The following is a 14,556-nucleotide window of genomic DNA, read 5'->3' as shown; positions in this document are numbered from 1 at the left end:
CGAAAGGAGGGAAGATGAGACTTGGAAGAGGGAGGGTAGGTGTTTCACTGAAATTGAGCCTGGGGAGGGGTGTTTTTTAAATATTATTTTAACCAGAATTTAATTTTCTGGTATCTTTAACTGCACTATTGATTGAGGGCTTTCTCCCTTAGGTTTCAAAATGCAAGTAATTTTTTTTTTCTTGAAAAGAGCTCAACTGTTTTTAAACTTTTTGAAATTCTAAATGAAACACTTAAAAATTATCAAGAAAAAAGGTTAAATATACTGAATACCAAATTGAAAAAATAATACGAAATGAGAAACAACATGGAAAAAGTCTCAGAAGGGAGAGGCTTGGTCAATTCATATGTCACAGCGTGTGCGTACTCATGCAAGCGTTACAGAACAGGAACAGGTCCTGGTAGCTGTATTCTGAAGTTGTTATTTGAACTAGGAATATATTTTTCAGTTTTGTGACATTGTGTTTGTATTTATTGCTAATCTGACCATCTGTATATGCGCTGCATAAGGGTGAATCGTTATACTTTCTACTTCAGGCTACTGGGACGTTTGAAAAGAAAGGATCCTATACAAATCAAACTGGAGCAGTTAGAGAAAGGATTTTCTCTGTACCTGAATGGAGCTAATTCGGAACTGAGGAATTACCGCAGAAAAATCAACTCACATGGCTACCTAAAAAATGAGACAAAAACTACCAGGACAAATGGTGAGTTACGTGAAAGTTTTACAGAGATGGCAGTCTAGAACTGTTTTAAACATTTACTCATCAGAGCTGTAATTCAGTCAGGGAGGCCACAGGCTGGGCTGTGATAAAGAGACAGCGGCATTTGAGTTTGGTGGGATGAAATTCCATGGGACTCTTTCATCAGAGTGCTTAAGCTGGTTGTATGTAAGGAGCGGTCTCTGCAACACCCTATCAATTTCTCAGTTGATCCCTGACTAATTCCAAAGTTTAACTTCCCCACCTCTCCATTTGTTACAGTTGTAACTAGAACTGGGACATTAGAAGTGTATGTAAGTTGTCGGTGTAAATCAATGGTGTACCTTTCTCTGGTACATAACACCATCAATAGGCTTTAAAATCTCATGGACTTCAACGATATCCAAGTCTGGTGTCCTGCAGACAAATGACATTTGATAATATAGACTATAATCAAATTATATCCAGTAATAGCTGCATTAAGCTCATAAATTATGTTTAAGCTATAGTAGTTGTTTTAAAAAGGCAGCTAATCTTTATTTAAATATTTGAAGTAAAGCTACCATTTTCTGCCGGTAATCAGCTGGCTTTAGTTGAGAATGTGTATTTTGTTTCTAATTTAAGCCTGTCTGTCATACAGAGCAATGTAGTGACAGGAATAATTTTGCATGTATGAAGGTATAAAGTGTGAGCTTACTGGCCTTCTAATCTATTTAGCATAATGAAAATTTGATTTCACTAAATCCCTGTGTAAAGTAGTTTACCAATCGTAGTCTGTTATCCTCACGCTTGCTACAACCTGTCTGCCTTAGAGTCTATGTTTCTAATCTGTTCCTGTGTAGGTGGTGCCTGCTTAAGCTTTATTTTCACCTAAAAATTAAGACAAAGGGTTAAAAAAGTTACCTAATATGAAAATTTATTACGATTGGAAGTTTATTAATCTCAACAATACGAGAAACTAACTTTTCTTTCAGTAACTGTTCTAACCGTGATTCTAACCTCAATCTCTTTTTGTTTTTCTTTGTTTTCCTGCTACACTGGGTACATACTAATTGTTTCCAAATTTAAGTGTGTTCAGGCTTTGTAATTTCTTGCAAGTTATATGGGATGGTGATGGGGAACTAGCTAGTCACCTAGTTTTGCTGTTCTGTATGAAAGTGAAAACTTGTGTGTAATGATACAAAAAAGTTCATGTTCTTGGGTATTGGAACATGAAGGAAATGGTGTGCTCTGTCACACTGGGATGATACACCTTTAGGTAGCTAAAAAGGGTGTAAAACAACGTCTTTGACTTTTTGGTCCAAAAATTGTGCAGGGGTATTGTAGCAGCAGCTGTAATAGAGCTCTGTCAAGAGAAATTTCCTCAAAGAGTTCTGCTGGGCAGCTGTTATCTCTAAGCTTAACCAAAGTTGTTTGTTTTTGTGGGCACTTAGTGCCATTTGATTCATTTAAGATAGAATACTTTAGCTTGTCTTAGGGACCTTTAAAGACTTCAGTGGCAGTCTCTGGTCCTTTCCTCAACTCCATCAGCTTAGGGACAGTAGCATTATCTCTGCAGAAGGGAACTCAGTGTTTTGCTGTTTCTTAGCTACCCAGTGTTGTTGTTTTAAACACATGTAACTACAGTGAAAGATGTCAAGTGAATCATCATCCTGTCATTTTTCTTCTTCCATTTGATTTTGCCACTAAAGTCCAGAGTGGGAATCACTGGTGATCTGTATAAGCTTTTTCCCTGGGGGTAGTACCTTCGCAATTTTATGGTCTGTTTCGTTTCTAGGCATTTCTTCTCAATGATTGAATATGATTTTACTTACAGAAATGATTTCTAGCTGAGACACAGCACTGAATTTTCTTCCCTATCCATCTCCCATGAGAGTTATTGCATCATTACTTCTAAAGCATCTGTCTATAGGATTAGTCTTCACTGAAAAATTAGGAATGTGTGATACTTAATAATACAGAATGGGCACAAATCCCTCTTTATGGTTCCTGAAAGTGTCATCATAAATCTGTTTGTCTGGACTATTTTCTTTGTCTGTGTTCCCTAGGAGTAATTTATGATAATAGTGATTGATAAACTTTTTATGCTTCAGCTTAGTAAATGAATTCATGTAAATGATGGGCTTATAAAGTAGTGAAGCTGGTGCCTAGGTAAAGTGTTGTTTCTTTGGGGGTATAACGCAGACATAGTTTCACAACCATGTATGTACTTTCAGTGAGTGTCAGTGTGGTCACAAAAGACGTGGCTTAAGGGTAATGTGGGATCTCCTTTGGTTATGACTAATATTTTGACAATATACTTACTACTCAGTCTTGGCTACTAGAATAGGCACTGCCAGCTCCAGACTCCAAGTGAATGACACCAGTGGACCTAATTTGAGTGCCAAAACAGGCAATGGTTGGCATTCACATCCCATCCGTCCCGTGAGAGGGATGTTTTTGTCTTAAAGTAGTGTTTGTAGCCCAGACGACGAGCTCAGCTGCATCAAATTCTGCCTAGGATTCGAACTACTGTTCTTCCTGGTTTAGAGAGACCCGGTCACATGAATCCATCACATAATACTCAAACAGTTCTGAGAACCAAACACGCAGCAGTAGTAGTGTGAGCACTACCCTGTCCCCTTTTCCTGCCTACGTTTGTAGCATGAGTGGCCTTCTGGGCAGTTGCTTAGGAGAGATGGATTGCTTAGGAAGTGAAAGTGAAAGATGCTTCTGATTCTGTTCCAACGCAGTGACTGAATCAGACCATGGTTCTAGCATTGTAATCTCAGGACAGTTCACCCTCAGTGCCAGCAGAGCCCCATAGCAATCAGCAATCTGCTAATGGCTGCAGAGTTTCTGGAGTTAGGAATAGCCCAATGGAGCAGCAGGAGCTCTAGTTGGAAGGGCTGTTTTTCTTCCATGGAGCAGTCCATTCCTTTTCCTCTCTGTTCTAGTCTTGTTTCAGGCCTGAGAGACAGATACTTTGTGCTGAAGCAATAGAACATCTTTGTCATTTGTATGCTTTGTAATTTTATGATCACTCTAAATTGACATAAGCATACACTGTTCCCCCCGTCTTACCCTGCTCCTGTTCTCTCCTATCTGCTTGTACTAGCATTTGTGCAATCTCATGGTGAAGCAGATTGCACAAGTGACTACAATTAGAAGTAATCTCTTTGATGTTTTTATTCAATTAAAACTTGCCCATATCCATTCCCGGAACAGTTCACTGCACAGGTGCGTGTAGGGTTGTCCAACCGAAAAAAAGAAAATGTGGTATTGAGAGTTGTAATGAGCAACCGGATCTAATTTTGAAGTAAGCTCTGCTTTGAATGGTGACCTCCAGAGATTATTTCCAAACTAAATCTTTCAGTGATTCTATGACCTTTGTAGGACGACTGCTTCTTTTATTGGTAGTGCCAGTTTCTGCTGGCTTAGGGTGACCATTAAATTATGGCTTAAAGAAAAAAGGTTTTGCATCAGCTATTTTTCTCCATCGAGAAGAAATGGACGCTGTAAATCTGTCTTGGACATAGGAAATGAGATCCCTTTATTTAGGATGCTATTGATAGTGTTGGTGATGCCCTTGCTTCATTGAGGATGCTGATGAGACCTGTGAGATGTTTGTCTCTTTGTCTCAGTCAAAGCATCTTCTCATTATTCCACTGTAATTTGGGACTATTTCCAGCACAGGAACCCCTAGTTCTCCTTGACCATACACAGAATTTTTGCAGAATTTCTGGAACCAACTCTTCCTTGCCTGAGAAATGAAGGAAAATGATTGTTTGTCCTTCGTTTAAAACCTGTACGTGAAGAATCCTTCTCTGCACAGTATGTTAAATACCTAGTACATTCTGTTTAACCTGCCAATACCTTAGGGTTCCTTAGTCTGAGAGTGAATGCAACACTTCCTTTGTAAACCCAGTATATCACCTGTTGTTCACCTGTTGTCTGTCAGAGTCTGCCTTCAGTAGTATGGGTTCTGGGCTCAACTGGCTTCCTAAGACGGCTTATTGTCTACCCAGCTCAGAGTTAGAATGAGTGCACCCCTATTCTAGAACATATCTCTATACTGTCCTATCAGTGAATGTGGGGCTTCACTTGTTGCTGAGCTAATGTATCTTTAAACAACTGATTCTCTTGAATATGTGTGATGATGGCTGTGCCCGAAGAGGTTCAAAACTCCTGCTCCTAATCCACCACAGCACCTGCAGAGGAATGCCTTTTCAGCTGTTGATACTATTCACGTGTCAAAGACTTACACTTCTGCCCTCATCTGGGGGGGGTGGGGGGAAGAATGCGAACTGAGGTGTATATTGTCCAACACCGCATTTCTGTTTTCTGTCTTCTAATTCTTGTCTCTATGTTCTGAAAAAGCAGCCCAGCTACAAAGGAGTGGGTTGCAAGAACACAACACGCAGACTGCACCAAGCAAAATACAGCGCAGAGGCTGGCTTCAGGTAACAAACAGTTTGAAAGAATGCATCTTTGAACTAGTTTTTAGATCATAAATAATTTTAGGAGAAATTGGTTGCAACTAGTAGATAGTGGTCAGTTGGGGCTCTTGTAGAATCTGAGCCTTGGTTTGGTCCGGATACTGAGTGACAATGTGAAATGATACCCTGACCAGTTTTGTGTCTACTTAGAAGCCTAAAGAGGCAAATCTCATTGAAAAGGTCTGGTTTCAGTGACATCCATCACAAAAACCTTGGTAGCCTTGACATGATTGGCTCAATATGTCCTCCAGCAGAATAGCTGTTGCTTGACATCTCTGATGGCAAGCCCAGAGAGCTTATCTAGTGCAAAGGATGGAGTATCTCATTTTGGAGATACATCCCTGCCTGTCACTGCTGTTCTCTACCCTGCAGTAGTACTAAGGGACACAGAGCTCTTATTTGCATAGCTTGAGTTGTAATTTGTGACAGATTCTTGTCAATCAGAAGAGAGAAAAATGCATATAGATAATAAGAATACCCTACCTATAAGAAATTTGGAGCCATTAGGCGCATAGTTGTTGGTTCACTGGAGAAACCCCAATGGTCTTTTCCTTTTGGCCTAAAGAAGGATCTGACTTAACCTGTCAAGGAGTATGACTGAATTAACAGAACAAATGTGAATTCTGAACAACTGAGACATGTCACCCGAATCATTACCCTGCCTGATTAGCAGTTGCCCTGGCTGGTTGTCCAGCCTGTGCTTGAGTGACTTAGGATCAGGGATCTGTGTCACTGCAGGTCAAGTGTTCATGTCATGCAGGTTTTCTTTTCTTTCAGCAAATATTGCACGTTCAAGTTTTAAGGCTGCATTACTTTATTTATCACCCTTCCTGCTTAGTTGAATAAATTTTCTCAGCCACTATTTCTCTCAGTAGATCACCGCTTACATACTGCAAGAACTTGTTTGCTGAATTTGCCATATATGTGGCTAGTCGTAACGTATGTCATTCTGATCACAAGAGCCAAGTGAAGAAGGTGGTATCTCCTCTGGATTGGAAAGTTAGCCAAATATAGGTAGCTATACTAAAAACTAGCTACTACTTAAGACTACCGTAGAATGATACCTTAAGTCTTTTATCCAGTTGGACGGGAGGACAGCAGACTCACAGGACCTTAATGAACTTCTGGAAGTACTTAGCTAAGGGAATGTGCGAGCACCAGTAAGATGCAGGTTGTGCCAGACAGCAGCTTACTTTCCCAGTAATTTTCCCTGTGGGTTTTTTGGATAGCTAGAGGACCTAGCAATTCATGCTCAAAACTGTCAAACTTAGGCTGTGCTAAGGTATGCTATGAGGCGGGAGGATAGACTTATTGAAAGAACACTTTCTATCAAAAGCCAGGTTACGTTAGGATATTCTCTCTGGGACATCTCTGCTCCTGGCACTTACAAAATGGTAGAGGAGTGTATGAACACCAGATAAATAAATTTGATATCATTGCACGGACTTCTGGATCACATGTTACCATGTGAAATTAAACAGTCCTCTTCCCATTGCTCACTTATGAGACTTCCTCATAAGGAGTATGTCTGCACCAGAGTTTAAAAGTGAGGAGTAATAGTTACTTGCAGATACCTTTGTTCCTTGAGAGAGGTATATGCATTTCCTGCTTTCTCTTTTGTTATCTTTTGGAGTACTGAAATTCTGTGTATGGAAAGATGAGTTTCTCAAATCTTCTATCCCTCTGTAGCCATGCTTGTGTAACTGACAGTGTGCATACTTTGATTGCATCCTAATTATGAAGTAAAACAAATCAATTTGAACCACTTTTGCAGCCGTGTCTGACATTTACAAAGGCAAAGGAATCTTTGTGCTTGAATACTTGTGGCATAACATTTCCCCCTCATGGTATTATACATAAGAGTAATACATCTTCAAAACATTGCAGTTACTTCAAGTAGTCATTTTCATACATAGACATTACAGAATCATAGAATTATTGTGATTTAAAGGGAACGCTTGAGATCATCCAGTCCAATCCCTGTGTTCAAGCAGGGTCAGCTAGAGCGGGTTGCCCAGGACTATGTCCAGTCAGGTTTTGAATACTGTGGAAGGATATCTACAAAATAAGGGACATGTGAACAATCTAGCCTTTCCAGAGAACCTGAGCTGGGACGTACCAGAACTGCGGAAAGCATAAACAACTTCCAGTGCAGGGGGCATGGACATCTTTCAGGTGCAGGAGAAGTGACAGCCGCCATTAATGACGCAGTTTTAATTTCTTGAAGAAGATGGGTGTGAACATTTGTGAACGTGGCTTGAACATGACTCGCAATGTGGCCAGTCTTGTTGGACTATGGGCCGTTATTTGCGATGAAGCCAATCAGTATTTATTGGGTGTGGTCGAGGGTTATAAATTGCACTGGAAACACGGAAATAAAGGTTCACTTGTTAGATCACATTGATCGTGTCAGTGTCCTCACTCAGCTCCCTCAGAATACTCTACAGATGGAGACTCCACAACCTCTCCAGGAAACCTGTTCCAGTGTTTGATCACCCTCACAGTAATTTTTTTTTCTTGTGTTCAGATGGAATGTCATTTTGTTTTGGTTTTGTTTTTATTTTTTTTTTAATTTATGTTCATTGCCTCTTGTCCTGTCAATGAGCAGATACCTTTCAGGTATTCATACACATTGATGAGATCCCCCAGAACCTTCTCCTCCCTAGGCTGGAGTGTCCCAGCGCTCTCAGCATCTCCAGCAGAGCACCATTGCTTGTTGGCTTCTCAATCCTGCGTGCACTCTAGAAATCTCCTAGATGGCTTGAGCCCTGCTGTGTTGTCTTTCCAGCAGGTGTCGGCTTTGTTAAAGTACCCCATGAGGACGAAGGTCTTTGAACTTGCAGATTCTTCCAGTTTTTTGAGGAAGGCCTCATCTACTTCTTCCTGATCAGGGGGTCTATAGCAGATACCCACAAAAACAGCACCCATGCTGGTCTGCCTGCTAGTCTTGACTCAGAGCTCTCGACTGGCTCCTGACCTGTTCCTTGCAGAACTCCATACATTTCACTTCTCTCTCACATAAAGGATGACAATTCCTTGTCACCTTCTCAGCCTGTCTTTCTTAAAGAGCCTGTGCCTGTATCCATCCATCACAGCACTCCGGTCTTGTGAGTTGTCCCACCATACCTCTGTGATCCCAATGAGGTCATGGCCCTGTAACAGATATGAGCTTCTAACTCCTCCTGCTTGTTCCCGATGGGTTTGTTCCCCGTTAGTGTAGATGCATTTCAGAGAGGCACCCAGGTGGGCCGATTCCCCGGAAGAGGCTTGAGAGCTTTTGCCATAAGGTTGTTCCACCAGCGCTTCTTTACATGCCTGTGCTTTAAGTGATTCCACTTCAGCTGTTTTGTTGATTGCTATGTCCCTCCTCCTATCGTTTTTCCACTTACCTGGTGGGCTGAAGGGCTGAACCCTGATGAGCACTCACTTTGCTGCCAAACGCCTGATGTGTGTTGGGCCTGGCCCACTCTGGGGATGGCAGCAGCAGGAGGGGAGTTTGACTAGGGCAGTTGAACCATAATGGAGGGGCCCAACGGTGAGCTCAGGGAGGACAGGAACTTTCTATGGAGCAGAGGGGAAGAGTGTTACTTGATCTAGATACTGTTATGAAAAACGTGTTGATTATTCTTTTTATACTGCTGATAGCACAAGAGACATGTAATTTCTTTGAATGCTTCTTTTAACAGAAAACTGTGGAGATTAAAACAGAAAGCGGGGGTAAACTCTGCATTAAACCTCCTCTTGAGTACTCTGAGGATTTTGAGCCTTATGAAAGCCTGAATGTGGAGACAAATGGTGATGATCCTCTCCGTTATTCCCAGGTACAACTGGCAGTTGCTTTCTATTGTTTATGGTAGCATCAGCTGAAATGTGAACAAGCCCAAGTATCAGTCTTGACTACAGTATGCAAACCCAGCATATAGTGTTTCTTTCACTAGATGATTTCACGTTGATGAGATGTGACATAAAGAAGGAAAAAATGAAAAAGTAAAACTGCTTTGAAAATCTACTCTCAGTCAACAACAGCATAACATGTGAAGTCCTACTTTAAAGAGGTAGAATATTGTCTCTGTTAGATGGAACCAAGGTATTTCATGCAAGGAGACTCTTTCAGTTCACTTAATAGTTGTCCATATGAATGTCACTCTTGGCTGTCAGGTTAGAGAAAGCTTGAACAACTTTTGCAGGGTTTAGGTTGGTTTTTGAATAATCGTGCTAAAATTGTTGCATGTCATTGTTTTACCTTACAGAAGCCAGCGCGAAGTTTTAAAAATACTATAATCAATGATAACATCAATGGCTGTTATTGTATTGACTCTGTTGTTTGACAGGTCAACCTTCCATTTGGTTACTAATTGCAGTTTGTTCTAGCACAGTTCGCAAATGTCCTGTCCTTAAAAAAATTAATAAATGAACAAAAATTTATTAATGTTTTTCTGCCTAACCAATTAATGACATCAATAAAGCTTTTCTGGGTGGTGAAGTAGCATCTAGATATGAAACTGTCCACAGATCTTCCCACTGACACCAGACAAACTTCCCAAGCATATTTTCCTAGCTTGCTTCTTTCTACCTTTCTTATGTTTCTTTTGAGCGTATGATATTTTTTGCTCTACAAACCAGTAACAGCACAGTGATGGGTATTTATAATAATCTATGTGTAAGTAGTAAACTAATAATTTTAAACCAAAACCCCACTTTTCTTTGTATCCCGGATGGAAATACTTCTGGTTTTCCTGAAGCTATAATGTGTTTTCTTGAATGTCTTGTTACAATGCAGATGTCATGAGGTTTGAAAACTAAAAGAAAACCTGCACAATTACCTGCCAAATACCTGGAAATATTAGTCTTGGCTCTCATAAAGACATGCTCAGTATCAGGCCTCAGGTTGCTTATAGACCCTCTTCTGAACCCAAGTTTGCTCGCTCTTTGTAATATGTTTCTGTCAACATGGATTTCCCAACAGGTGTAATCTGTAGCAGAAGAGGAGCTTGAAGCTTTCACTGCAAACTGAACGTACACTGTCACAGTTCATTTGTACCTAGGATAGCCTCAGGTTTTCATTTTACTCATACAGTTTTCTTACCTATACTTATCTCAAAACTCTAATACCAATGAATTAGGAAAAAAAAGTCTTTAAGGTATGCAAGGTCTTTTTCTTTTGCATTCATAAAAACACAAGGCTGTACAGCCTCATCTATGCTATTTGTGCAATATGCTGAGAGAGGCAGGGCCGTTTTTTCCACAGTAAATTTCAAAATAGATTAATTTTTGCATAAAATCCTGTTACAGTGTGCCCACTTAAAAAAATCAATGCAAACTGGAAGCTTGGTCCATTAGACCACAGCTCTTTTCTACTATTTTTTTAAAGTACAGATGTGTACAAGACAGGAGTATTATCGTCTATCCAATTGCTTATGAAGAAGTTGCTATTACTTTAGCTTTGCAGTCTTGTGAAGGCATTTGGAAAATCTGGATTCCAGCTAATCTTCAAATAGCAAGCCAAAAGATACGATAATCTAACTGAGTGAGACTGAAAAATACATGCCCTTGCCCGCTCCGTTACTTACTTCCTGTTTGTAACTTATTCCTAAAAATTGGGTTTGCACATGAAAATTCCTTGGCCTACAGAATTTTCCTACAAGGATCCTGATAAGAAGGAACAAAGCAGTTGTAGGATGATTTTTCTTTACAAGTCCTCATTAGAGGGGTGAAAACACGACATAGGAATGTGAATGTTTTTAGCTGTATCGTGGGTCTGAGTTCATGAGAAGATTTTTCTTTCTCCTGGGGGAGAAAGAGGCAGTCATATTGGTTTGTTTTAAAACACATTTCAGCTTTTCTGACAAATCTGTTTGCATTGTACCAGAAATTGAGAAGAAGCTTGCAACTCAGTGTAGAAGAGAAAAAGATGGAAGAAGACTCTCTTAGTGATGATTATGACTCTGTTGAAGAGGATGTGTTTTCAGAACCATCTCCCACTGAGGAAACAATTACAAGCTTTGGAGGCCTTCAGTTGCACAGCAGTAGATCACTGCCGAAAGAAGCTTCTGAACATCAGGATGCTGGGAGATGCTCTGGCCTTGATTCTGGTGCTCTTACTGTGTTGGAGTTCAACCAGGATCAAAGTAGTAAGTCTGTGCATTGTACACTACTACAGTACTATAATAATGATAATTCTTGGAGAGCGTTACTTTTAAGGGAGTTGCTGCTGGTTAATCAGTAATGGTTACTCCATACTCTCATTAGTTTTCATGCTCTTCAGCAAACTTGTTGTTTTAATCTCCTGATTTGGGAGACTTGCATCCTCTTACTACTACGTTAAGAAATTTTGTGTGAAGACATAGATATAGACAGCCTTGGTTAACACACTTGCATCTCCAGGCCTAGATGCTTGAACTAAGATTGTCTCAGACTGTCTGTGAGATTTCTCAAGAGATTATAATTTTTTTTTAATATATTTTTGAACTGTTTTTGCAGTAATCCAGGCAGCCAAATCTTCCCAGTCTCAACTTCCTCCATTTCACATCCTGGGTGCTGGCTATTTGTCGTCATAGTGTGTGCTATTCAGCCCTGGGGAAAGATGTATTAATTCGAGAAAGCAAATCTATCTGGCTATGAGCCACTTCTTTTTGTCAGGTCTCCTTTGGACACCTCAATGTCCAAACCCCAAACCAGTCACTAGGTCTCAAAGATGTTTAGCTTGTTAAAGGCAGAGAGTTCAGGCAGAAACCAGACCTTGACCTACATTCAGTATTTGTCAAAATTCCCTCCCTACACATTTCAGGTACATTCATTTGGTTTGGGTTTTGTTTTGGTTTTTCTTTTTTTTTTTTTCCTTATCCATAGTTAATTGCTTAGCTTAAGAGGAGCAATCTTTGAACAAATTGAGTAAAGGAATGTTCCTCTCACTATCATAGAGGGGAGTGGAGTGTGAATGGGGAGAGGTGGCAGAAGAAGAGATGGGATCAAGGGATGGAGCAGCAGTGAGAACAAGATCTTTGGGAGAGGATGTGATTTTTTTGTTTTTTCCAGAGAGTATTTTCAAAGCTGCGATGCAAACAATGGAGGCATTCCTAATTCTCAAATAAAAAAGTGAAGAAGTGCTCTGCAGGGGGTTGGAACCAGATGATCTTTGAGGTCCCTTCCAACCCAAACCATTCTATGATTCTATGATTCTTACGAACTACACTAGGCAACCCTCTCTTCTGTTAAAACTGCTAAAGAAGGCAACATTTTAGTCTGTATTTGAAGAATTTATTTTGGTATGACTGTGTTAATAAGTGACTCAGGACTTCTTTTTTTTTATTTTTGCTTCTCTTGACAGTAATTCAGGTAAATATCTGTTACAGATTAGATATATTGGTACCTTATAATGATATATTTCATTTTGTTTCCCTAAGTCAGTGCAAGGCATGCATATGTACTTCTACATCAATAGAACGGTATCAATGAAAGGGAGGGAGGATGGAGGTTATAATTTTAACTATGCCAGCATAATTGAAGTGGCAAAATTTTAGCAGTTAAGATCCAATATGTTTTCCCTGGCTGGCTGCTTCTAAATATCTCTGACGTTGATTCTTTCTGTTCCCTTATTATCTTGCAGAAGTGAAGCCACTACGAGTTCTCTCGGCAAAAAGAAAAGATAATGCTGAAATGTACATTCCTGTCAGACCAATTATGGTAAAAAATAAAATCACTCGGCCACTCTCTGCTGAGTTCTTGCACCAGGAAAGACGTGAAAGAATTGATTCTAGTAAGAAACAAGAATATATAATGTCAATAAGGAGAGTTTTCATGCTTTTTCCCCTCTGACTCAGTTGTAATTTCAGTACACATCTGTCATTATGTGATTTTTCTTAGCTGTTGTCCTTCTTTTCTTTTGGTGTTTTTTTTTTGTCAGTCTTTTGTTGTTGTTTTTACCACTTTGAGTGTTTTGACATAAGTAAAATTGTTAGAAAGTCCGCAGCCTGTATGCTTTAGTCTTCTGCGAAATCTTTACTACCTTCCTTCTCGTTTGGCTTCCACAGCATAAAACTTTTTCCTCTCCCTTTCAGTCCTTGTGCTTGCTCTGTGTTTCCACTTTCCTCATGGAGATCTTTTCCCTACGGTATTAAGAAGTGTGGCTTCTCAAAATCAGCAACTGACGCTTTGGTGGAAGACTTCAACACAATACATTGATAGCAATAAAAGTATAGTTTTCCACAGGACAGCAGAACTAGCTCCGTTGCTGCTTGGGACTGTATTTGAATTACATCTTCAACACTGCAGATCAGCCTCCAGTGCTGGAGATATGCCAGTATCTAGCACCGTACTGGAAAATGTTTTTCCTGGACTGGAGAACACCATTTTGAAGGCACTGCTGCTTATTCTAGAAATCTGCTCTTAAGGTGTCTTCTTTACCTGGGCTAAAAAACCCCCCAACCCCCAAATCTAGGGGCTGAAATCATGGCTGCAGTTGTTATTTCAGCACAGTCCTTAAGTGAACAAGTCTGGTGAACCCCTTTTGAAAAGTCTGAGATAAAGTTTTCAGACTTACCATACTTGTGGTTAAGACACTCTTTTCAAACAAGGAAACTGCAGATGTGTCACAAGAGAACAATAAAGCTAACTGTTTTGAAAAGTCAAAATATTAGTTTCTTAATTGGCAGAAAACCAAGCTGAGGAAAGGAAGCTAATGCTTTTTGGCTTCAGAATAAATCCTCTTTGTAGCTTCTGAGACCCTCACCCACCATCTGTCTGAGCAGATGCTTGCTTTGACTGCTTTCCAAAGATGTGTGTGGCATTTTCACAGGTTATAATAGTGTTTGTTAGAGCTGTTTCTGTCAAACTATCACTTTAAATCCTTAAGTTCATTTCAGGGGGATGGTATAGTACAGAAGAATAAAAAGAACTTTATTCTGTCCCTGTATTTGCAGAGATGACTAATACTTGTTGAAAGCTTTTGTGCGTGTAGATGGCATAGGGCCTGAGGAGCATGAATGCGTGCAAATCTCAGTTCAGTTTTAACTTTCCGTCTTTTCAAGGTAGACTTCACGTTACTGGCATCCACTGCACTTTTACTCTCCTGCTTAGTAAACCTCACTGCAGCATTATGAGCACGCTTGCATATCAGCCTGTTCTTCAATATTTTCACTTGCTCTAAATGTCTGTACAACTTCAGTCTCTTTTCTTCCTTTGATTTTTGAAACCCTTGAATATAATCGCTGTGCTTCTCTTTTAGTCCAATCTCAGAGCCTCTATTGTTAAATTTTATTTCCTTTCTTTTAAGCCTGTTTATAGGCTGTGACGTTTCTGTTTCTCCGTGATGTTCGGGAAGATTTGGATGCATATGGGCATTTTGGTGACTACTAAAGTGATAAGGTCATTTATTTTGCC

The 14,556-nt window shown here is 40.0% G+C and overlaps 1 protein-coding gene across 4 annotated transcripts in view; it reads left to right on the top strand.

Annotated features, from left to right (window-relative positions):
* The window catches only part of KATNIP (katanin interacting protein), a 58,506-nt gene that overhangs the window by 1,419 nt on the left and 42,531 nt on the right, over positions 1–14,556 (top strand). Inside the window, exons 2-7 of one of the 4 annotated variants that reach the window (XM_086473113.1) lie at positions 537–706; positions 3,130–3,135; positions 5,063–5,142; positions 8,865–8,999; positions 11,048–11,309; positions 12,785–12,934. In XM_086473113.1, the coding sequence (XP_086329239.1) occupies positions 537–706; positions 3,130–3,135; positions 5,063–5,142; positions 8,865–8,999; positions 11,048–11,309; positions 12,785–12,934 (803 nt within the window). Of the gene's footprint in view, positions 1–536; positions 711–3,129; positions 3,136–5,059; positions 5,143–8,864; positions 9,000–11,047; positions 11,310–12,784; positions 12,970–14,556 lie in introns of all 4 variants that reach the window. The other 3 variants (XM_086473115.1, XM_086473114.1, XM_086473112.1) reach the window with 3 other exon arrangements.

This window comes from Leptosomus discolor, chromosome 14 (assembly GCF_034619465.1).
Source record: "Leptosomus discolor isolate bLepDis1 chromosome 14, bLepDis1.hap2, whole genome shotgun sequence".
Taxonomy (NCBI): domain Eukaryota; kingdom Metazoa; phylum Chordata; class Aves; order Leptosomiformes; family Leptosomidae; genus Leptosomus; species Leptosomus discolor.
This window is presented reverse-complemented; position numbering and strand designations above follow the sequence as displayed.